The sequence below is a fragment of the Haliotis rubra genome, unplaced genomic scaffold, assembly GCF_003918875.1.
Source record: "Haliotis rubra isolate DU_JTF1 unplaced genomic scaffold, ASM391887v1 Scf272, whole genome shotgun sequence".
In the NCBI taxonomy this organism is placed as follows: Eukaryota; Metazoa; Mollusca; class Gastropoda; order Lepetellida; family Haliotidae; genus Haliotis; species Haliotis rubra.
In genome coordinates this window covers 383,571-409,829 of record NW_025766803.1, presented here as the reverse complement: position 1 = coordinate 409,829, position 26,259 = coordinate 383,571, and the positions used below count along the sequence as shown (strand labels likewise).

The window sequence follows — 26,259 nt, the reverse complement described above, 5'->3', positions numbered from 1 at the left end:
ACAGTGTTATAGATACAGCCAAATGTGGTGTAGTAATAATGCATACATATTTCAGTCACGAATTTTACATTTTTGGATGAAATACTTATATACCTCTGAGTTTTTAGGAATCATGGCATTAAGGTAAATCCCTATTTTGAACAAAGTTACAAAATTCCCAATATGTCTGACAAAGGAACTTAAATTGGAGTCCAAGATAAATCCCTGAAACCCAGCTGTTGTTAATTTTTATGATAATTGTAATTGTATTCAAAACTGTTACCATGGTGACTGGTTACCCCATATGCTCAAAAGTAGTGTGTAAATTTGCTGTTACAGTTACTAACTCCAGAGAATTCACAGTAACCCGATGTCTTTTTTCATGTGGACTCTTAGATATGTAATTTAGATTTTGTATTAGGTACAACTCCAAACCAAAAAACAATGACTTGCTTAACAAAACCAGATGTTACTTTAAGCAAGTTATTTGTGCAATGGTTATGCTATTACATATTCCAATATATGATGTTAATCAATATTACTATCTTTACAACTTATTACAGTGTCACTGATGTACGAAGTGATATTTTCACTTACTTACACTTGGTTTGGTTCATAACATCTCAAGGTGGAAGAATTTACAAAATCATTTGTGTTTTAAATGGTATAGAAATTGACACTATCCCACTAGTATGGCAAGATTGACCAATGCTACAGGTTTCCTCAGATATTTAAAATTTCAAGTCTGGTTCTGCATTTAGTTTGTTGTCGCTCTGACCAGGAAGAATACTCCTCTCGCCCAGTTTAGTTTGAATAGTGGTGCTGTTGGCCTTTTGTCTAAGGTGGCACTGTTCAGTGTACAGAGTTGTGGTCCATACATGAAAAAAAATGAATATAGCTTGGGTGAATGTTGGATTCAAAACCAGGATCATAAGTTGCAAGCATGTCCAAGGGAAGCAACTCTGTACAGCAAATGGTGTCAGCTCAGACAAATGGGCCACTGTACCTTACATGTTCAATGGATTCACCAAAGTGGTAAACACCCTAGGATTTCCTCAGTCTCATGTGTTGTAGCCATGTAGGATGTATAGTCTATCCTTGATGGAAGAGACTTTTCAACCTTCATCATACTATTCACTTCAATTTGTCAAAGTCATTTCTCCGAATTGTTTCAGAAAATAGTCTATTGTTTGTGTTATGTTGGGAACATGTTCAACCAATCACAGGCCTTGCACAGATAATCATCATCAAAATATACGGAATGTTTCTATTTCCATGTTCCACAGAAATATATGTTGATGATAGCAGCAAAAGGATTGGTATATTTACCATGGTTACCCCACCTATTTTATAATCAGTATAACTATGTAAGTTCCTGGGATGCAGCAATGCTAAGGAATATGTTCAGACAAATGATGTCAGGAATAGTATAGAAATTGTGGAAGCATGAATGATCTTGTAGCCCCTTCCCCTTCTTCCATTCCTATCTGGACAAATCACTTAACCTACACTCCACCATCTAACCTGCACAACATTTGCGAAACTTAAGTCATTAAATCATATCTTCCTCTTACTAGTTGTCATAGAAGCGTCACAAAAAAAGCAAAATATTCATTTGTTATTATTTTTAATTTGAGATGGTGTTGATACACTGTGTACCAATTTGATCATTGTTTGATCACATCAACTTTATTTGATAGATTGCATAGTTTGATGCTCATGATGTCAATCACTGGATTGTCTGGTTTATTTTATTATCTACATACCGCTGTCATATAACTAGAATATTGCTCATTGTGACATTAAACAACAAAAAGAAACCAAATCATTTCATAGTCTGTTATCATGATGATACTCTTGAGTGAGCTCAGATTTTCAAGAATGACTATTCATGGTGATGGTGATGTTCTGTTACCTAGGCAACAGTCTGACAGGAAGTAGTGGCAGTGGTAGTGGAGCTGGGAGCGGAACACGCCTCACACACTCGCGGACATGTGTTCAGCAACAGAACATCGACATGCTGGTGAGGCGGGTTGAAACCCTGGTGGCTTACTTCACACGAAGGAGCAGCTCCAACAGTGAATGGATATGTACTTAAAACAATGGAATGGAGATGTGTGTGGAGCTCGCGTCTCAACATCTGCTGGAAAGATCCAGAGAAGTGTCACAGTAGTTGGTCTCCACATTGAAATTGTGCCATCATGGAGCTGAACACATTCATGTCAAACTTGAGCAAACTATATCTTATTACCCGATTTTTCAGCCTTCTGTTGACGGGTTTGTATGTAGTGGGGCATGAAGTTACCCATAGATGACACCCTGACCATAACCTGTCATGTTGACAAGGCCTGTTCAACTAGGAATACGAAGGTTCTTGGTTTGAGTCACACTACAGAAATTGTATGGTCCCTTGAACCTAAACTATTGCACTACACTGTCCCCAGCTCTACCAGATAGACCTGGTTCCCAGGTCCACTTGCACCATACAGTCTTGGCACTTAGATTACATTTACTTCAATAATTGGGGCGGTGGGGTAGCCTAGTGGTTAAAGCGTTGGCTCGTCACGCCGAGGATCCGGGTTCGATTCCCCACATGGGCACAATGTGTTAAGCCCATTTCTGGTGTCCCCCGCTGTGATATTGCTGGAATATTGCTAAAAGCGGCGTAAAACTAAACTCAGTCAGTCAGTCAGTTACTTCAATAATTAAACATAGTCTCATAGTAGTCTCAACTTTATATATTCTTTGAGCATGTGGGTCTTTAAGATGGCAGGAAAGGTCCAGCCATCATCTTCAAGTACCCATAACATTATATCTCCATCCTATTTGGGTTTATACTTTTGGGCATTGTCCCCAAAAGCTTCAGGAGCTAGTTTGAATGACACAAAGATGCTGCTTTTTATATTTATCTATTATCTTGCGATTATACATTAATCTGTAACATGTTTTGAAATGGCTTCTGGTAACCTAAGTACTGATCATGACACATTGTTTTACAGGAATTCCCGTTCTTCACAATGAGATCCCTTCCTGTGGGGTTCATCATCCATCTTGGCGGCGTAGTGTCAGCAAGATCAGTCAAACTGCTGGACAAGATACACAACCCTGGTCAGTAGACTGGCCTCTCACTATCACCTGGTTCTGTTGTATGCCTGTTCAGTTTGGACTTACTTAGAAACATTGATATATTACAGAGAATTTTCAAATTGCGATATATTGCTATGGTTCTTTTTAACAAAAAAATACTTATAATCAAGTTAATGCTTGATTTATTAAGCAAAAACACAACAAAATCATTATGCTTGATTAAGCTTTTATAAAAACATTTAATCATGACAAAATAAAAATATAAATAATATTTGGAACAAATTAAACAAGGAAAAGAACAATAATTATTAAAAAAACGAAAATGTCCGAGTGTTACAAAAGTTTTCCGAATGCATGTCAAGATACCGGTTTTCGATCAACGTATCGCAATATGTATCGTTTTCGTGTGTGAACCGGTAAATACTGGTAAACCGGTTATATTGCGCATCTCTATTTCTACACCTACGGTTAATCAATCCCAGGCATTTATGATTTCAGAACAGCTATGCCCATCTTTGGTGCCATTGCTTAACAGTTCTCTAAAATACTTCTGGTTAGCAGGGACTATATGTGTTATGAGTACAGTAGTCGAAATACTACCCAGCTTTTAATCAAGGCAAAGTGTTCAGTGAAGACCCAGACCCAGTGTTTAATGGTTTCACCTGTAGCTTGTCACTGAATCCATGTCTAGCATTTAACCATGATACTTTGTTAAGTTCAGAGAACCCGTCATCGAAATAAACCAGCATGTACATGTTTGTCCAAGACATGACACAATGTAAACTGAAAGATTGCTGCCTATATGAGGTTATCCTAGAGCATGGACCAAAATATTACAACCTGTGCCACCACCTACTGCACTATGTTGCCGCTTCAGTTTCAGGTTGACAAGTGTTGTCTCTATTTTCAGAGGAACCAGAGACGAGGGACACTTGGTGGACGGAAATTAGAACAGAAATACGATCACATGCACGTGCCATGGGCTGCCATGCCGTCATTGGATATGTGGAACAGACCTCCATATGGTAACATGATTTGAGCTTAAAAGAGTAACTTTATCTCCTGACCCCAATACTGTAATATGATCATCTGATCTTGATACTGTAACATGATCTCCTGACCTCAATACTGTAACATGATCTCCTGACCTCGATACTGTAACATGATCTCCTGACCTCGATACTGTAACATGATCTCCTGACCCCAATACTGTAACATGATCTCCTGACCTTGATACTGTAACATGATCTCCTGACCTCGATACTGTAACATGATCATCTGATCTTGATACTGTAACATGATCTCCTGACCTCGATACTGTAACATGATCTCCTGACCTCGATACTGTAACATGATCTCCTGACCTCGATACTGTAAAATGATCTCCTGACCTTGATACTGTAACATGATCTCCTGACCTTGATACTGTAACATGATCTCCTGACCTTGATACTGTAACATGATCTCCTGACCTTGATACTGTAACATGATCTCCTGACCTCGATACTGTAACATGATCTCCTGACCTCGATGCTGTAACATGATCTCCTGACCTCGATACTGTAACATGATCTCCTGACCTTGATACTGTAACATGATCTCCTGACCTTGATACTGTAACATGATCTCCTGACCTCGATACTGTAACATGATCTCCTGACCTCGATACTGTAACATGATCTCCTGACCTCGATACTGTAACATGATCTCCTGACCTCGATACTGTAACATGATCATCTGATCTTGATACTGTAACATGATCTCCTGACCTCAATACTGTAATATGATCATCTGATCTTGATACTGTAATATGATCTCCTGACCTCGATACTGTAACATGATCTCCTGACCTCGATACTGTAACATGATCTCCTGACCTCAATACTGTAACATGATCTCCTGACCCCAATACTGTAATATGATCATCTGATCTTGATACTGTAACATGATCTCCTGACCTCAATACTGTAACATGATCATCTGATCTTGATACTGTAACATGATCTCCTGACCTCGATACTGTAACATGATCTCCTGACCTCGATACTGTAACATGATCTCCTGACCTCAATACTGTAACATGATCTCCTGACCCAAATACTGTAATATGATCATCTGATCTTGATACTGTAACATGATCTCCTGACCTCAATACTGTAACATGATCATCTGATCCTGATACTGTAACATGATCTCCTGACCCCAATACTGTAACATGATCTCTTGACCTCGATACTGTAACATGATCATCTGATCTTGATACTGTAACATGATCTCCTGACCTCAATACTGTAACATGATCATCTGATCTTGATACTGTAACATGATCTCCTGACCCCAATACTGTAACATGATCTCCTGACCCCAATACTGTAACATGATCATCTGATCTTGATACTGTAACATGATCTCCTGACCTCAATACTGTAACATGATCATCTGATCTTGATACTGTAACATGATCTCCTGACCTCGATACTGTAACATGATCTCCTGACCTCGATACTGTAACATGATCTCTCCTGACCTGTAACTCTCCTGACCTATGCTGTACATGATCTCCTGACCTTGATACTGTAACATGATCTCCTGACCTTGATACTGTAACATGATCTCCTGACCTTGATACTGTAACATGATCTCTTGATACTGTAACATGATCTCTGACCTTGATACTGTAACATGATCTCCTGACCTCGATGCTGTAACATGATCTCCTGACCTCGATGACTGACCCCAACATGATCATGATCTCATGAACTGATCTCGACCTCGATCATGCTGTAACATGATCTCCTGAACATGATCTCCTGACCTCAATACTGTAACATGATCTCCTGACCTCGATACTGTAACATGATCTCCTGACCTCAATACTGTAACATGATCTCCTGACCTCTGATACTGTAACATGATCTCCTTACCTCTATACTGTAACATGATCTCCTGACCTCTATACTGTAACATGATCTCCTGACCTCGATACTGTAACATGATCTCCTGACCTCAATACTGTAACATGATGAACAAAGGAGACTTTGACATTGTAATATTATTTCCTGACCTTGATACTGTAAGTTCCTCAATCTTCGATCCTTTGATAGACTTTGCACAGCACAGCAACAATAGTGCTGAACACCAGTAAAACCTGTCAAAATTATAGTCAATAATAAGCAAATTTGTATTCAGCCCAGAAATAATCAATCCATATGTCGATGGTTTCAAAGTTGGAGTTTTTTGTTTCCCTATACGTAATCGCGGTCTCGTGTATTTGTGCATGTAATATATGTTACCCTCAGCATGTAAAATGGTAACAGTTGGTCACAAGCTGTCATGGTTCTGTTTGATCTTCAGCGATGAGATCATCATCTTGTCAGCCAGTGGAACCGCAGCGAGAGTCAACCTGAGTGCTGAACCCCCTGCCGCCATTGCCCGCTCCAACACACCACTGACATCCTCCCTGGAGCGTTGCCAAGGAGACAAAGACAAGAAGCTGTTTGTGGACATCAACCTTGCCAACCAGCTGGCCCAGAACAGGCTGTCCCCATGTGTTGATGGGTGAGTCCGTTCACAGAGATTATCTATACCTTGTCAGAGGCTGAGGTTAGTTCACATGGATCTATGTGAACTACCATTGCACACCTGTTATAACAGTGAGTGAGTTAGTTTCACACTCAGCAATATTCCAGCTATATAATGGCAGTCTGTAAATATTCGAGTCTGAACCAGATAATCAAGTGATCATTAGCATGAGCATCGATCTACACAGTTGGGAACCGATGACATGTGTCAATCAAGTCAGCGAGCCTGACCACCCGATCCCGTTAGTCGCCTCTTACAACAAGCATGGGTTACTGAAGATCAGTTCTGTCCCGGATCTTCAAGTGTGAGATATATGCAGGCCTACTCAAAGGCCGATGTTAGTTTAAGGCAAATAAATGTGCCTCTATGATCGACCTGAATTTACCTCCCTCATTATAGAAACTGCTATGATTTAATGAATTGTGTCTATGAATTCTCTGTTTCAGGGGAGAGGATGCCCTGTCTACCCACAACTGTGGTGTGTGCCACATTCCCTACAAGAGCACCACCCTCCCCTTCAGCGTCACCCTCTCCCCGTGTGTGCTGTGCAGGTACGCTCATGTCACAAAACAAATCTGTAATTTGATGAAATGAAATATTTTGTGAAGGACTTTGATGTACAAACGATGAGAAGATATTAAAAATGCCTTTAATCTGGTTTATGAAACCATTATATTCTCTGGTTTCTAGACGGAAAAAGGTTCCCGACATTTTGTTCACAACAATTGACCCCCCACCAGAGATCCTCACATGGGGCAAGGGGAGCCTGGTCCAAGCAAGGTGAGATAGACTTTCGGGAAGTATTTTGTTTTACTAGGCAGTCACAGTTGTGACTCTAATCAAACAATGGCATGTTTATGTTGGTTGTTTAACACTGCTCTCTGAAATATTCCAGCTATATGACTGCAGTCTGTAATTATTGAAGTCAGCACCAGAAATTCCTTGAATTCTATAAACAAGGACTAAGCGGTTTGGGTACATTGACATGCCATTAACCCAATAGCCAATCTGGACCACCCAGTGCATTACCTTACCTCTTTTGACTACCACCTGACCAACAGTGGGGTGTTGAGAACTCATTCTATGTCACTCGTAATGCCATTGTTTATTTCAATCATTATACGCAGGGCCATGACTGAACATTTGTTTTTACCAAGTTGTAATGCTTTGAATTTTGAAAATGAGCAAACTGTATTTTTTGTTGAAAATCTCCACAATATTTGCAGAATATGCAGAGTCCGAACAAAGACAAAAGGAGAAACAAGTGCCAAAGAAGTCAGCGATGTGAGTATGGTCATGTTTGTGCGGTCAAATTAGTGTGGTAGCATTGTCACCTTTTTATTGTTCTACTTTGATTAGGTGAGATGAGTTTAAGTTATAAAGTGTTGCAGAAAGTATCTTATATTCATTAGTAGAGCTGTTACGATTCACTTGCATATTCAGTGAATCAAAACCATATCTCATCATGAATTTAATTTATTTTGTGATCACTAGAATTGAATATTCATGATTTATTAAAAAGAGTGTTTAACTTGAATTAGGAATTAGTATTCAAAACAGGACATGCAAAATGGAACATGTGTAATGTGGTAACTAGTCATTGCAGTGATAAATTGACACTGTCAACATGGTCAAAACAAAATTCAAATAATTATTTTGTCTTTGTTCACTAACTGTTTTCGATACCCAATATGTGTGATACACATGTATGTATCACATCCGCCTCATAGACAATCAATTACAGCTCTACTCATGAGGTAGTCAGATACATTACAGTTTAATGAACCTACTTCATCAGAATTCCTTTGCAATATTGTGACACTTCTGGGTTTCTATAATCAGAATTTTCCATTTTCTTGCAGTGTCTACCATTCATGGAATATGAACTTCATAGTCAGTTAATGAATAAGTTAAAGGTGAGTTTTACCATGAATGCGTATCAGATGGTATCAATGTCTGCCAGGTAGTTTTTGGATTTGTAACCAGCAGGGCACAGTGACCTTATTGTGAAGCATTGTACCTTGATCATATGGATTGGTGCTCGCTTCGTTGACCACCTGTTTGGCTTGTGGACTGCGTCTGTAGTAATACAGACCACTCACTTTTCTTTGCTACCATGCCGTGCTTCCAGGGCACAATTCCTAACTGTAGTGAATGAGAAAGAAGTACTTTTCAATGAATATCAGATGTTTGTTTAAGGTGGTTATTATGATTTGAAACCTCTGATTTACCAGTCAGAATCAAGACTTTCCAAAGTCACGGTAGAATTTGAGACAAACTACTGTCTGTCCAGTGTATAAATACATATGCAGTTACCGAACATGGCTGCTCCTTTGGGCAGGAGTACACACCCTTAACTTAAGAAGCACCCGTAACATTTTGATATTCAGAAATTGCACAGATGATCAAGCATACAAGGAGTAAATGTAAATATACCTAAAAAAAAGATGAATTAAAAAAAAATTTAAAAAATGTAAAAACACTTTGACTATCACATTTGTTCTTTTATCTACAACGATATTTCATGTACAGACTTATATTGCCAAATTGAAAAAATATGCCCTTACTTTTCGAAAATCTGTATCTATGATTGCATTGTGGCATTGACCAATGTGGGCTGAATGACTGACTTGTTGCTTCAGATGAAGGGCATGAACGGCCTGTTTGGTCTGAAGATAGAGGTGTGTGTTGGGGACACCATGATAGTGGCTGTGGGGGTGAGTAGAACTCAGACTATTTCCCTGTTTGACGACACCATCGTCAGTACTTCATCGGATTGTTCCTAGTATGCTTCCCCATCACCCATTTTGAAATAACGAATCAAGCCACAGCCTTATTTCTGTGATTGGTTCACCTGCAGATGCTGTGGCCAATGGGTCTTCTGATTCCATTGCTTGGTTGACACATGTCATCGTATCTCAACAGTATTGATCGATGCTCATGCTGTTGATCACTGGATTGTATGGTTCATACTTAATTATTCACAGACCTCCGCCATATAGCTGGAATATGGGCTGAGTGTGGTGTTAAACAACAAACAAAAAATGCCCAATCTGATTCCATTGGAACTATGCAGAATGTGTGATGATATTATCCATTACACATTACTGTATACTGCTAGGGCTGATGTCACATGACTGTATATTGTTCTCTGATTGGCTACTTTGTTTCAGACTGCCACTGCCACCTACCTGGGCCCCTTGCCTCCTCCCCCAATACCTAAGGTATCTAATCAGGTAAGAGGGCCCACACATTCTCAGGTAGGAATTGTCTCAGGTTTTCTGATATTAAATAATTCTCATCAAGAAACTCACCTTTCTAAAGAAATCAGATAGTCAGATGGCAAAGTCAAGTTTTTATACATGTTCTAATACTGTAGACACAATATTATTTGCATTATTTAATTTACACTTTCCATCAAGTTGCTCATATTCCATGTCAAATTACTGACAAAAAACTCTTGCTTTAACCCGGTTTGTGTTAACTTGCATCTCTATTATGTTTGTTTTTAAAGCATTATTAAGTTAATTTAATGTGTTGTTTTTCGGCAGTAATGTTACGCTAGACTGAGTAATTAATAAGTTGGTTTATTTTGAAACTTCATGGCTTGGGAATCTAGCATTTTCAGTATGCTTTCAACGTATTTTACTAGTGGTTAACATGTCGAATTGTGTCTTCCATTGTTTGAATGAGACAGCTTGATATGACTAAGGTATTTCCTTCCAGACGTCAATGAAGGGTGAGAGCGCAACCTTCATGGAGCTGCAGAAGAAGATCATGGACACGATGCAGGGAAACAGAGAGCGATTCTGTCTGGATATCATGGTAAGTAGGTCTGCTGACAATCTGTTGTCACCCTGTGGTTAATCGAGGTAGAACTGAACACGTTATCAGCATTCCTTTGCAAGCTGTAAGTCATGACTAAATTGGGATCCTGGGAATTCCAGGGTAGAATTGACCCCTAGCAACTTGCACTGATCTTAAAGAACGAATAAACTTTTGTTTTTTGTACTCTTTTAACCATTACATATGAAAGACGTGTGGTTAGTCTTAAGCGGAACCCCAAATTCATTACTAAAAAACGTGTAGTTAATTAATGCCGAGCGATTAAAGTTGCCAAAAAGTCGCCTGCTTCACTCTCACCCGCCAAGGAAACCACAGACAGGTTACGTAACTCTGTCACCAGAGCACTGCAGCGAACCGGAAGTAACCTTATGTGGGGAAGGATGTTCAGTTAGTTGTATATAAAATGTGTAACAAGCTCGTCATTTTGCTGATTTCTCGACGTCATCGAAGACATGCCAAATCGTTGCGTTGCCGTCAATTGCTCCCAGGGGTCGGGTGATGGTGTCACCATGCACACGTTTCCACCGAACCCTGCAGTTCATGCTAAATGGTTTATGTTTGTGAGTGCCAAGCGAACGCGTTATGGAAGCCTGGAACGATATCTCACTTGTGTTCAGATCACTTGACGGAAGTTACAAAAATCAAAACTACTTACTAGTTGTTGTAAAATATGTATATGATTGATGACCCAAAGGATTTTGGATGACACAACTTGTAACATGACGATTTCTTCCTCAGAAGCGAGGTTGTGGTTGAAGTGACAATAATATTGTCAGTAGTAATATTATATTGACACCCACCTCGCTTCCAAGAGAGAAATTGCTATGTTATAAGCTATGTCATGCAAAATCCTATTGGCCATCAATCAAATACATATTTTACTACCAGTAGAAAGTAGTTTTGATTTTGTAACTCGGTGAAAACAAACCTAAATAGCATTTATTCTCAGACTGACAGATGTTTGCAACAGGGCACCGCCATTTTAAAAATCTTGACGTCACGGGCTAAAGTCTGTTCAAGAATCAGTGAGATTATGGTTTGTTTTCATCAAGTTAGAAAATCAAAACTACTTTCTACTCATAGTTAAATATGTTTTTGAATCATGACCAAAAGGATTTTGCATGACACAACTTATAGCATATCGATTTCTTCCACGGGAGCGAGTTGGGGGTCGAAGTGACAATATTGCGCAATAAATTTCTACATTCCTGTGGTTAACGTCCTCTCACTAGTATGTAGATACTAGTCAACCTTCTTCCTGTAACCGTGATGAGCGAGGCTGATCTTTGTTTTCACCATCACAAGTGTCTGGCTCGAACAAATAAGGCCTAGTCACAACAAGCGATTTTGACAGAATCGTCTATGAAAACAAGTTGTAACTCGGAAGCTAGGCAAAGCAGGTGACAAGATTAAATGACAGTAGATTGTGAAAACATAAAGCTTTCACTTTTCACAACAATTGTCACGATTTCAGGTTTAGACAAACCTGTAAACAAGATAATTTACCCCCAGAAATGTACGTGAATTCTAAAGCGCCCCTCATGTGTACACCTCACATTACGTCACAGAGACGCGCCCCTCTGATTGGTTGATATTTCGTTCGCGGGAGAGCATTGTGCACTGTTGTCAAAAAGGTCGATTTAAGTTAATTAAAGGTCGAAATGAGAAGTTTTAATAACAGGGTTGGAGATTCCAGGCTAGAACTGATCAGCCCGCATCATCGACCAGGCAACAAGATTTGGTCGTCAGACTCAGTGACTTGCTTGATGGCATGTCATCATCCCCTAACAACAATAACTTGTTCATGCTTTCAATCATTGGATTGACTGTTCCAAGCTCTAGAAGATACAGGGGACATTATAGGCTGGAATATTGCTGTGTGTGGTATTACGAAACCAAGCACACTGATGCACAATCTATCTGTCTTCAATAGGAGCATCTGTCAGGATGCAGGGTTACAGGAGGACAAAGTATCTCTTGCTTCTGATGAGGTCTGATAATAATGAAGCAGAAATGATCAGTCTCTGTGTCTTGCCTGATTGATGGATTTGTTACCTGCCTCGACTTGTTGCAAAATGTCAGGACTGCAACAGTATTAGTGTAGTTCTGCTTTTTTTGGTTCTCAATTCAGGATAGATCAATAGATCTTCAGGTAAGAAAATTCTATAAACAGAGTAGGTTTACCTCCTGATTTAGACTTGATGGTCTCTAATGGTCAGTGAATGTGTGTTTTACTTCAGGACAACCAGGGTCAGCCAAGTCCACGCAGCATGGCCACCGATGAGAGTGAAGATGACCAGTCAGATCTGGAACTGTCCATTGGCAACAAGGAAACATTCGTGCTTGAGGTGAATTTTTAGCTTTTGTACTTTTACCATGTAACAGCTGCAATGGTATTTGTAATCAATGAGTTATCTCCCTTTGCAGCCAATCTGTTTCTATTTTTGCTTTTCAATGCAGTATTAAAATACAATTATGAATTACCTCTGAATTTAAGAAAATCATAACTTTAAGGAAGTTTTACTTTTGAACATAATCATGAAAATTATTTATCAGTTTACCTGCCAAGCGAAGGGTATTCAGTTTTAAATACTAGATAATTCTGTGAATGTGGACAACAGATTCATCTCCATATGATGTACGTTTTCCAGATTGATGATGTGAAGGATGAGATGATTGCTGCCATGTTACATGACATCCCTCCACCAGATGGCATCGAGACGTGCAACACCCTCATTCCTCCCAGCGTCACCCGGGACAACATCAACACAAACCTGCAGGTGAGTCAGTGAGGAAGTATTGCCGCATCAGCAATCCTGCTGCCATTTGCTTAGAGCATCTTGGATCATCTCATCCAGGGAGTTATTGCTTCAATGGCATTACATTACAATGCTTTGCAGCCAATTGTGATGTCATCAGTCGTCATGACATCACACTCATATGACATCACTAATCTCTCTGTATCAGCGGGATCTGGTGGTCAGGCTCACTGACTTGGTTGACACATGTCATCGGTTCCCAATTGTGCAGATTGATGCTCATGCTGTTGATCACTGGATTGTCTGGTCCAGACTTGATTATTTAAAGACCGCCGCCATATGGCTGGAATATTGCTGAGTGTGGCATAAAACTAAACTCATTAACTTACTCTGCATCAGCAATCCTGCTGCCATTTTCATCAAGCAAGTCAGTGGATCACCTCATCCAAAGAGCTATTGCTTCAATGGGATTACATTACAATGCTTCGCAGCCAATCTCAATGTCATCAGTCATCATGACATCACACTCATATGACATCACTAACCTCTCTTCCACTGCAGCAGTTCAGCTGTACTTTTTGACACTCAAGACTCTTTGATTCTGTATACAAACTGAAATATTTTAAAGTATTTTTTGTATGAAAATATAATCTACCTGAGTGCCCTTTGGTGTTCAATATATCATTTAATGAAACTTTCGTCACTTTGCAATTTGATAGCTTTATTAACATAAATGCTCTACTTGTCAAGGAGGTCCTCAACCCAGCACTACAACATATTAGTGGTATTCAGCTTCTAATCAGTCGTCTTAAGCATGTGCAAAAACAGCACACCGAGCAAGAATTAAAACAAATGAGAGTTATCTCCCCTAGACTTGTCACTACAGCCATTCATTTATAAGACATTTAAACTCCTTGGGTTGAAACTTTTTTTGACTCACCTGCCAGGAATTAAAACAAATGAGAGTTATCTCCCCTAGTCTTGTGACTACAGACATTCACCAATAAGACATTTGAACTCCTTGGTTTGAATTTTTATGGACCATAGTGATGTACAATAATTGTATATGCTATCCAAGGTACTTGCATGTGGAATTCTTTTGTAAACAGAACAAAGACAACTGACAGAAGGAAATTACATTACCCGATATTAATAGCAATAATCCAGCACTTGCAGAAGTATTTTTACCACAAAAGCAACTGATATTGACTATGTCTACACCTGCTTGGGACCGACTGAAGGCCTCTTAAATGCATAGTGACAGATTTTAATGATTTTAATGGAGTTTTGACTGATTTGATATCACACTGTGTCTGAAGGCCTCTTAAATGCATAGTGACATTGACACTGAGTTTACATGATCATCAAATAGTGTTAATCGCATCAAAGGTAAATACGCGCTCACCACTAGACCAAGCGGTCTTGGCCAAACGGACTTCCTGCTAAGTAAATCAGACAAAATACACAAACCAATCAACGGATTGTTTATTCAAGGTTTATTGGCCAAGCGGACTTCCTGCTCAGTCCAAATTATAAAGCAATGTTTTTACGTGTAACTACCTTATTGGAATGACACTTTGGTCCGAAATCTGAAATAATGAGAGTCCGAGATACCGAGCTTTTTCATTATGACAACAAAGAAGGATTACGTCGGGACCGTAAGTTCAGTCCTGTTTATACAGCAATCCGAGAAAGACAGAGTCCAAGTTTGACAGAGTGCACTGTATATATATATTTGTTTCAGCCTTCATATTGAGTCAATATTCTTTGTTTGCAAACTAACTATGAACCATATAATTATTATGGTGTTACATTATTTACATTTATTTTCAGATGTTTACTCAAGTATGGCGGGGAAGACTTGCACCTCAGTCCAAAGCGGACTTTGCCAACATGTTTGAAAGTTTACTTAGGGTAAGACATGCTTTATAACAAAAATATGCTGATACATTTAAAACTGTACTGCTTCTCTATGCACAGAAACCTATAAAACATTGATGTTACAATACATATCTGAAACTTCCAGTCCCTGGACATCAGTAATGCCCAGAAATCTGAAACATACCGGTAATGTGTGAAGAAAGGGTGAGGGAAAGCAGTTCTGATTTTTTCTTCATAAAGTGCAGTCACATGTTTTCTGTCTTAGAGTGAGTGAGTTTGGGTTTACACCGCTTTTAGCAATATTCCCGCAATATCACGGCGGGGGCACCAGAAATCGGCTTCACACATTGTACCCGTGAGGGGAATCAAACCCAGGTCTTCGACGTGACGAGCGAACGCTTTAACCACTAGGCTACCTCTCTGTCTTAGAGCACAGCCAAATGGTTTTGTTTGTTTGTTGTTTAACGCCGCACTCAGCAATAATCCAGCTCTGTAAATAATCAATAATCCAGTGATCAACAGCAGTGAGCATCAATCTACGTAATTTGTGACGATGACGTGTCCACGACGTCAGCAAGCCTCTTATGATAAATATGGGTTGCTGAAGTCCAATTTTAAGAAATAGTTGAGTCGCACAGATGGAATCCCCTGTACACATGTATGAAGCAGATGCCAGATGCCACTTGAGGTCCATGCAGCTTGACAAATGACAAACATTCAATGGCCCAGAGCCTCTACCATGTTAACTGACAATGATGTGTTATGAACTTTTCTTGCAGAAAGTCTACTTCAAGCTGCGGAAGCTGGTTCCGCTGTGTCTGGCAGGGCTGGACTTCAACGTGGAGATCCCGGATGAAGATGAAATACAGGTAGGGAGGGGCAGACATTTCTGATGAGTGTCATGGAAGTACATGTCTTTCAAAGCTTCCCTAGCTCTAGGTGTTCACATTTTCAGAAAGATAACGGACTCTTGTCCTGCCTCATTCTTGTCATTATGAATTTAAAAAGCTTCATATTTTGATGAAAAGAAGATGAATGCTTCTTGTGGTATTTGATATTTTTAGACTTTCACCTTGAACAGCCAGCATCATTTTGGAATCTCCAGAGTGATGTTATCTCAAAAAGCAACTGATATATTATATTGGACTTTAACATTTGCCATGATATTTAGTTGCATGATCCCAGGGTTACAGTATGGTTAGTGTGTTCAGGTTTAATTTCTGTTACAATATGCATTCTGTTGTATTATTTGCAGATAGAGCTGTGACAATATGTCGTAGTATCGATAATCGTGATACTTTTTCTGACAAAATATATATCGATACTTTTTTTCATATCGTGATATGTATTGTTGACCTAAAAATTGTGAATTTTCACTAGAAATTGACGGTTATGTCAAAATTAACACTGTTACTTGTTACTAAAATACACTTTTAAAAAAAAAAATTAACTAAAGATAGCATACCGTGATACGCATCGTATCGAATCGTATCGTTACAAGATATCGCGATACGTATCGTATCGTGAAATTTCTGTATCGTCACACCTCTTTCTGCAGATACAGCAGTTATTGTACGATTCCTGGGCTCCTGTTTGTGTTAAGTTAGGTTACAGTATTATTCATGGGTTACAGTGTGTGAACCTAGCTTAAGCATAACTTCTGGGGTCACAGCATAGCTCCTGTGTTGCAGTGTTATCTACTTTTTGAAACTGAACCATATTCTACAGATATCAGTGACCGGTTGCTGTCTTGGCGTCAATGACATCCGACAGACTGCCAGCACAGGGCACCTCAGCCTGCCCCAGTCTGCCACCAAGACTCCCCAGAAGTCAGGTACAATACACTGGTTCCACCGTTGTCCTTCATACATTCATACAGGTGACACTAGGAGGACAAGATGCTACAGCTGTGTCAGGATGCCTCAGGTCACATGCAACCCAAAAATCAAACATAATTAAAACACAATTATCACTTATTCATGACATAGAATATAAATGGCTGATTATGAAAAAACATATAAACAAATTATAAGCGTACAATCGCAAATCAAAAGTGCAATATTTTGTACTTGGGTTTACTTCCCAAGAAACGAAGCAGCCGGGATACCGAAAACCCAGTCAGAGCGGGTGGGTGTGCACTCAAGTGTAACGGCTGGTTCATTTGCCGATGCCCTCACGGCTCATTGTGTGTGTATATATAGAGATGTTGGGTTTTGTAAATACATGTTTTGTGTGTATAACATTTTGCAATCAACAGACATCATAACATGTCATGTGTACAAGTATCACACCTGCCTGTCTGTGTAATTACATAATGTGACAGAGACCGAACTCGGGCCATAAATCAATGCGTTTTGTTGATGGTGTATAGCCTGATAGGTGTTAAGTTCAAATTGCATGTGGTCAGTGATCGAAGTTGTGTATTGAATATTGTCATTAGCAGACAGGCAGGCAGACACATAGGTGTCAATAAAACATACATTGAGTTTTGTCAACATATCTATATCACAGTTAGAAATTCTGTCAACGCTAAATAATGACATTGCTTTTAAGTATCGAACTGAGAAAGTGACTCGGTAAGAAGAATGTGTGGTGAAATAGACAAATGAAATTATATAAACAGTTAAATCGGTAATCTACTGTAATAACATATAAAAAGCTCCTGCATATCAACAAAGCTTCACTGAGTATTTCACCCAGTATTCACCGCCAGCAAAAGTTTTCCGTCTTGAAATGTCGAGCGCCTCACTGGTTGACACATAGCTGAGTAGATCTAGATCCTAACAGGTTCTTTTATGTAATGAGTAGATTATTTACTATTTGTTTTGATTAGACTACTCCTGCTCACGACCTTATAATCCGGACAACCTTCCAAGCTGTGCGAACCTGTTTTACTGCACATGTGCAATGAGCGCAGCCCAGCAGCAGCCCAGCTGTTGAAACCACTTTCCCCAAAGCGGGGGAAAATTAGTGAATCGTTTGAACTCCGATTTCAAGACGGGGTTTTTCATCGCTGTTATTTTACCACTTTATAAGTTGAATTTGCATTTTGATGATTTGTTTTGGCATGTCCATACCGAAAGGTATCAGAATCTGCAAAGTTGTGTTTTACATTGCATGTGACCTTTAATTGTTTGTTCTTCAAAGAAAAACTGTAATGAAGTCAATGTTAGGGAGTAATTAAATACTTTGATGATTAAAGTCTGAAAATTTGTGACCTACCTATGTGACATCTCACAGTCTGCCAACAATAGAGAGGCTCTTCATTCATGTCCGATGAATGGTAATCCAAAAACTGTAAGTCTCCTTGACATCTAAGTTTGTGGGGGCACTGGGGTAGCGTAGTGGTTAAAGAGTTTGCTCGTCACACCGACGACCTGGGTTACATGGGTACAGTGTGTGAATCTCATTCTGGTGGCCCCCGCCATGATATTGCTGGGATATTGCTAAAAGCGGCGTAAAACTAAACTCACTCACTCTAACTTTGTGACGCTACTTTTGAACACGATGTTCCCATATACAAAGTTTGTCTGTTTCAGCAGTAGGAACAGGCGAGGGAGAAGACATGATGTTCCCAATGGATTTTACAGAGACAAGTACCCCGGCAGGGAAAGGTATGGAAAATCTCTCATCTGCAAATCTGTCAAGATATTTCTGTCTGACTTAAACTTACTGTAAATATTTGAAGCTTGTAAGTGTGGATTGGTGAGTGAATGTGTTGTGGTGTCTGGTGTTGTTGTTTTGTGTGCTTTGTTAGAAAAAATCCTGTTTTTCCTGTGATCAATGAACCTTCTTGCAAAGGACCTTAGAGTTCCCCAGCTCTCACGGCCTTTTCTGTAACAGGGGAAGCAGGAAATTAAAATTATCAATTATAAAAAAGAAGATATTTCTGTCTGAATACTCTGTAACACTAGACTGTAAGGAAAGATTCTTATTGAATGTTAAAGATAACCAAAATTGCTTATTTTGAAATGGAAAATTATTATTTGCTGAAATTTGTAAAATGGGTATGTGATGTGACATTGTATGCTCTGGTCTTACAGTTATGAAGTCACTGAAGGTAGACACTAGCAAGAAGGAGTTCCAGTTCAAACCAGTAAGTAGTTGTATCAGGCCAGGGGGGAAATCTCATTGGAATCAAATCTTTACTCTGATTGGATTCCATTCTGCATTGGGATCTCATAAATTCTTCATAAGAGGTCCCATCTTGTTGACCCTGAGTAAACACTGACTGCCCGGTCAGTATAAGAGATGCACAGGTCCTTCCACCAGTCAGATGTCAGCTTTCTGAGATGATTATATTATGCAGCCTGTTTTGATCACCATTTGTTTGTATTTTCTATACCTCCACAATTATTTATAACCTTTTACACTGATGGGCTGATGAGAAAGTTCACTAGATGAAATCCTGGGAGTTTGGGGGAAGGTTTCAGATCACCAAGCAGAGACAAAAGACAGTGAAGTAAAAGATATGATGTCTTCAGTTATTTGTGACAATATGTTCATATTATGTAACACTGTTATGGACCTCTTCACAAAAAATGAAAACAGCAGGACAGTTATTGGATCGAACTTGGTAATCAGCAGGAAGCAACAATTCTATTGCTCTGTGAGAATTACTGAAAATATTTGCACCAATGATGTGTGGGTAATGTATGAAATATAGTTCTCTGTAAATATAATCAACATACACAGTGAGGTTTAAGATGTATTATGATTTAGATTACTATGTGTTTTCAGTTATTTGAGATTTTGATAGCAAAACTTATTCTGTTTCAGACACCTCCTATGAGGCATCCTAATGGTGTAGAGTTATCTCCCCTTCCTATAGTGGCTGGTGGCAAGGTCGAGAAGTATCTGGGCAACTACAATTTCTTCTTCATCAGAGAAAGTACATCAGTCAGAGAGGTTAGTAGAAGCGTTTGCACAGGGATTCTAGTGCAGGGTTTGCCTGTGGAGGTAGCCTTTGCCTGACTAACTTTAGGGATTCCAAGGTAGACATAGTCCTCAGTCTCTCCATGCTTGTCTTGGAACCAAATCAGTGTAGAAAGAACTCCATGCTTTTTGTATGGAGTGACCATGGTGTGGATCACAGGGGAACAATGGCATCCATGTATTCAATATGTTCATCGTGCTTTAATGGGATAAGCTTGATGCTCATGCTGTTGATCACTGGATTGCCTGGTCCAGGGCCTGCTACTATATACCTGGAATATTGCTGAGTGTGGCATTAAACAACAAACTAACAAACACTGACATAGATTGATTCAGTGATTCAATGTATGATTCACTTCGTGTTTTGGTCAGAATCCCCTAGATTCTTATGACAGAGCTGTTATTTGCGTGTAATCGCTTGACGTTTTTGTGTTCAGGATGGTGGGCTGGGAGGCTTTGTGCAGACAGCTGTGGCTGAAGTGATGGCGATAGTCCGTGCCCATGTTGCCTCTGGGAGGAAATGCACTGGTGGCGTACAGGATGACGCACTGTGTGCTGTACAGCAACCCTCACAAGAACCAGGTGAGTTGAGCAATGAGCAGGAGAAATTAGGTGCTGAGAGAACGATAAGAGAGACATCACTTCTTATGCTGTGGTATGGTGCAGTGGTGGTGTGTTGTCCTGTGCATTGAGCTCAGGTCACAAATCAGGTGAAGTTAAGCAACGTTGGTCACAGAGAGTACTTGGGTGGGTGACTTGGATGGCAGCTTGACACCTGAGAGTTTTCTAGGACTTCAGTCCTGCCCCACAACAAAGCACATGTGATACATGTGATCTAACCTTAGGCAAGTGAGTTTGTTCAAAATTGCCTCTTCACCCAGCAGAAAATGGGTACCCGGTGGGATAAAGTCATGTGACTATAATCTTCTAGCACCTAACAGGCAGCTTGGAGGCACTTTCTAAATGGCCATTATATTTATCATTGAATAGGTTCAAGAAATTTATCATAATATATTGAAGTTATGATACACTGGATAATTTATTATCCAATTCAATATAAAAATTAAACAACCAACTGTTGATAGGATAATGAATATACTATTTTATGATGGTAGTTTATCCTAAAGCACAAATAAATGTTGCCATTGTTACTTTCAATTTTCATCTCATCTTTCAGAGTCAGTGTCTGATCAGTGTCTGCGGGGATGCAGTCAGCGCCAGCTATGGCACCGACAACTCCGTGACGATTATACCAGACCACATACAGCAGAGAGACCAACCCAAAGTAGTCAATTCAACATGACAGACCCAGAAATGGGTTCCTAGCAAATCCTCAGTCAGGAACAAAAGACCAGTAATCAAGTTCACATACTGAACCATGTTGAAATTTAGAATTGGTCTCTGACAGCCTGATTAATACACAGTCAAATGGAGCAGACGGTCAGCGTGGCACTGATTTGTTCGGTCCAGACACAATTATTTCCAGGTTAATGCATCTATATGGAATAGTGTTGAGTGTGGCATTACACAACAAATTAACAAAACATGTTGGAGCTAGTCTTCCGATGTATTTCCTGAATATTGCTTACCCTGTGCTGGCTCAGAGGGAGACGTTATTTCCAGTAAAACGCGAAGACATTCAAGATAACATGACCATCTTCGACCATCAAGAACCAGTGTGATCTGAGATAGATCTTCTCAACCATTTCCTACTGATTTGTACCTTGTTGTAGTTGATCAGCGTCATCAGAGACTCCAATATATTTGTCCACTGCATTCTGTAATGGAGAAATCATGACAATCTGTTGATTCCTGAAGTAGAATCAATAAACCCCAAGAGATTGTCCAACCTCAATCATGTGATGGTTGATATATGATTATCCACAAATTAGCATAAATTTGCATAATGACAACAGTTGCATCAGTTTTACTGGTGTGAATGTTATCCAGATTGGCCCATAATATCATGTACAGAATCTACAACTATAGCAAGACATCATCACAATAGTTTAATCCTAAGACAGACATGGTGAGAAGGAAACACACCTGGCTGAGAGAGATACAAAAGCTTTTTTAATATGATCAGACTTAATTCATGAATGTTCTCTGAAGATGAAACCCATGTACATCCAGGTGAGAATCTGTCTTCAGCAGCTCATGCTTGTCATAGAGGTGACTAACAGGATCAGGTGGTCAGGCTCCCTGACTTGATTGACACGTCATCATATCCAAACTGTGTATGATGTTGATCACAGGATTGTCTTGTCCAGACTTAACTATTTACAGACCCTTGCCATATAACTGGAATATTGTTGAGTGCAGCGTTAAATAACAGACAATTTATTAAGATGAAGTTGTCATGTCTTGAAATGTTCAATCATTTATGCAACTGTGTCATACAAAGAGCATTACTACTTCCATCTACTTTATGCAGACGACTGTCCATCTGTCAGTAACATTGCACAGTCAGATTTATATTTAGTATTTTCTAGACAATTGCAGTGTTAAACTGAAGAACTGGAGATATGCTACTGACTGAGAATATGGGAAAGATGATTTACAAATTTTTACAATCACTACAAATGTTGTTTGTGAAAGTAGGGGAGATAACCAGTGACAGAGCTACAACTGTTTGTTAAAGTAGGGGAGATAACCAGTGACAGAGCTACAACTATTGTTTGTGAAAGTAGGGGAGATAACCAGTGACAGCACTAAGATTGCTCTATGGATTATTTCCCTATGGCTCAGAAACACTTTTAACAGACAATTCTCAGGAGGTTATTTATACAACAGAAAGGTTTTTGAAAATAATAGTCCTTTTTGTGATCATAATTTTACATACAAGTGCTGTATCAATTAAAATAACCTTGAAATCTTTGGCACAAGGTCATGAAAAAGGTCGATGTTGGATATGAAGTACAGCGCTGTCTTTTTTGTGTATTCTTTCAGTAGTGTTGTTTTGTAAGTTAGTGATAACATTGGATGTTATAACATTGTCAGGAACAAACAAAACACCATCTTGTAATTGTTTATAGGGAAAATCAAAACCTCTTCATGCTGCTGTGTATAGAAATTGCTGTGTCAGCATTCCTTAGACCAGTGTTGCCCCTGTGAGACTGTCCCTCAAGGCCTATGGTGGCACAGACATGAGCCTCAAGGGGAAGTAACTGATGATCTTAATCATGATTTGTATAGATTGAAAGTCACCACTATAAAGTACTCTAGTCCAGTGTAGTGGTATTAATGAAGTTAATCTGTAGTGTTAATATCGGAAGGTTTTATGTGAGATATAAGACCTGTAATTTGGATTTAAAACTTAACACATTTGTATTTTCTGTCTAAAATATATTGCTTTAATATTTCTATGAAGCAAATCACATTGTTTAGTGAAATCAGTGTCTTAAATTGCCTCATTTTCAGCATTAACAAGAGTTATTTCAAGAAAATATTTTTCTTTCGCATTGACAAGCTCCCAATCAGGTCATGGGTTTTTTTTGGTAAATTTAAGGCTGCTGAGTATTTGATATTGAATTAGAAAATATAAGGGTAAATCACTTTGTATGGAAATTCTGAGTTTACAGGTGGAGTCTGAATGAAACTGATTTTGCTTGGAGATGTTTTCATGCGTATATTGATGTTGCCATGGGAACAAATGCATAACTATCCTCAGACAAATTGGCAGTCCGAGGATAACTGCATGTTTGTTCTTATGACATAAAGACCATCTGCGGTCCAGGAATGTGTTATTGTAGAATTTGAGATTTATTGTTCAGCATAATCAAGGATGTTGAACGTGCTTCTCTTGGATGTTCTACAAGCTGCTGATAGAGGTAAATACCTTATGGGTAAAATCAGATCTCTCTACCCTTGGCTTAGATTAAAACGTGTTTCCAGCCAAAGTCAGGGAAACAGCTGAAAACTTAATATTGTGTCAAATAATGGGGAGTTCAGAGGGGAATTGAATCGATCAATTTGAAATAAAATCGGCTGAAATCTGCAGATCAGCAGAAAATTGCCATCCCTGCAAAGTTCATAAGCAACCTGATTGCAATAGTTCATATGAATTAACTTGGTATGTATGCAAATATTATTATGAAATATTGGTAACCAACTGCTTTGTCGCTTGTGATATTTCATGTGAACATAATATAAAAATTCATCAGAACTACTTAAGTGAACAATACAGCATATTTACAGAAGTTAAGAGAGAAATGTTATAGTTTCCATCAGTTGACAATCATCTTAGAATATACAGAGCTGTTGCAAAGCTGCTGAATCATCAGTATTTTTCATCCTTTAAGAATGGCTATTTTCTGAGCATTTTACAACATTCAGTTGTACTCATGGGTTAGACTGACAAGAATTCTGGTTGTTGATGTGCATCAGTTTTATTTATATATTTTTTAAATTGTATTAGTCACAACCATCAACTTCCAAAATCATCCATATGTTATTGAACTATGTTGTAATGGGTTTTCTAAATTGTATGCAAACTGCTCAAATTATGTAATACTTAATTTGTTTTGTTTTTGCGAGAGTTTGTGTCTGGGACTCAGGCTACAATTAACTGGTCAAATTAATCAAGAATATATAATGGCCTAGATGTTCTCTCACTGAAGTATCAAAAAACACTGTTCATTAATAGGCTTGATCACATAGATTTATACCATTTCTTTTTGGACATTTTTTAATTTGGGTTTAATTATAAAGATATTTTGTCTTGCCTCTTGGTGTAAATCACTGCCAAGACATACTGTTAAGGTTTCAACAAGCAGCAGGGGCCGGATTCACTAAACTAGTCAGACTAAGGCTTAAGAATATTCTAATAAGTTTAGTGAATCCGGCCCAAGGTCAGATCTGGCCGTAACAAATGCAGGGTTTTACACAATGCACAATGTGTGTACAGTATACACAAATGTATAGAATGGAAGAGAAAAGAATATTTGCATCCCAAAGTATGTGCGATATTATACATTGTGCCAAATTCTTCACAAGAAATATAAAGTTCCTGTTATTAAAGTAATCATCAAATGTTACAGTACAGTGCATTACACCATTTCAATGTTTCACTGGACCCTCATATTCCCGTAAGGACCCTTGAAATAAGTAACTGGGAGTCCTCTGGGACCTGTTTTGTTGGTCAAGGTAAAACCAGGCAAATGCACTTTCAGTGTATATATTTTTTCAGGATGTCCAAAAGGACATGTACTAATATTCTAACACATCAAGCATGGAGACTGAATAAATCTGTTGAAACTGTCTTTAGATCATCAAAGTTATTTCACTTCAAATGTCTTGGAGGCGACTATGTTTGTCGTAAGAGGCGACTAACGGGATCGGGTGGTCAGGCTCGCTGACTTGGTTGACACGTCATCGGTTCCAATTACGCAGATCGATGTTCATGCTGTTGATCACTGGATTGTCTGGTCCAGACTCGATTATTTACAGACCGCCGCCATATAGCTGGAATATTGCTGAGTGTGGCGTAATACTAAACTCACTCACTTCAAGTATGGAATGGAATCTGTCCATGTGTTTAAATGTGTAAATAACCAGATGCAAACAAGCAGGGTCAGCAGCTTGCCCTCACAGGCACACATTGATACATTTATTGCTTCATGAAGTTACAGAACTTCACTGGGTGTTTGATGCATGCAGAGAGACTGATTTGACAGAACCTTTGCCATTGTACGAAGAGGAAAAGGTTTGCTCCAATATCCATACCTGTTAGTGTGTCGTTACAGATCACGGATGTGTTTGAGGGGATTGCGGGGGAATGTTTATGGATGGTTTCATTTGTAACTCCAGTGGTGGTGGGTGAGAAAGTGTCACCTTTTTATCATTCAATTGTTTTGTCTCTATTTTTATGGGGGAGGTGAATGAGATGGGGAGATTTAGCCTCTGGATCCACCACTGGTTGTAACAGTGTATTTATTATGATGCTTGTGCCCACATCTGTGATAATGGATGTAAATAGGCTTGCTGTTTCTAGTCGCTATATGCCATACATGACTTCTGACATACGTTCTCTGCTGTCGACATCACACATCACTGGCTGAATCTGTTAGACTTTCAGCCCTACTCAAATATGCATATCTATGTTGCACAATGTCCGTTGCAAATTCGGGAAGCACAACTATTTTTGCTGTGATAAATGATTTGTATTGCTCATTTTGGAGTAATCTTTGTA

The 26,259-nt window shown here is 39.1% G+C and overlaps 1 protein-coding gene across 1 annotated transcript in view; it reads left to right on the top strand.

Annotated features, from left to right (window-relative positions):
• Nucleotides 1–21,924, top strand: part of LOC124280729 (C2 domain-containing protein 5-like) — a 53,967-nt gene extending 32,043 nt beyond the window's left edge. Inside the window, 22 exon segments of the mRNA XM_046716713.1 lie at nt 1,899–2,002; nt 2,979–3,087; nt 3,977–4,091; nt 6,421–6,624; nt 7,095–7,199; nt 7,339–7,428; nt 7,875–7,932; nt 8,511–8,564; nt 9,291–9,365; nt 9,822–9,884; nt 10,375–10,473; nt 12,735–12,842; nt 13,146–13,274; nt 15,087–15,167; nt 15,914–16,003; nt 16,863–16,968; nt 18,674–18,748; nt 19,178–19,230; nt 19,914–20,042; nt 20,507–20,577; nt 20,579–20,651; nt 21,247–21,924. Of these exon segments, the coding sequence (XP_046572669.1) occupies nt 1,899–2,002; nt 2,979–3,087; nt 3,977–4,091; nt 6,421–6,624; nt 7,095–7,199; nt 7,339–7,428; nt 7,875–7,932; nt 8,511–8,564; nt 9,291–9,365; nt 9,822–9,884; nt 10,375–10,473; nt 12,735–12,842; nt 13,146–13,274; nt 15,087–15,167; nt 15,914–16,003; nt 16,863–16,968; nt 18,674–18,748; nt 19,178–19,230; nt 19,914–20,042; nt 20,507–20,577; nt 20,579–20,651; nt 21,247–21,372 (2,117 nt within the window). The 3' untranslated portion in view covers nt 21,373–21,924.
• Nucleotides 21,925–26,259: the final 4,335 nt, after the last annotated feature.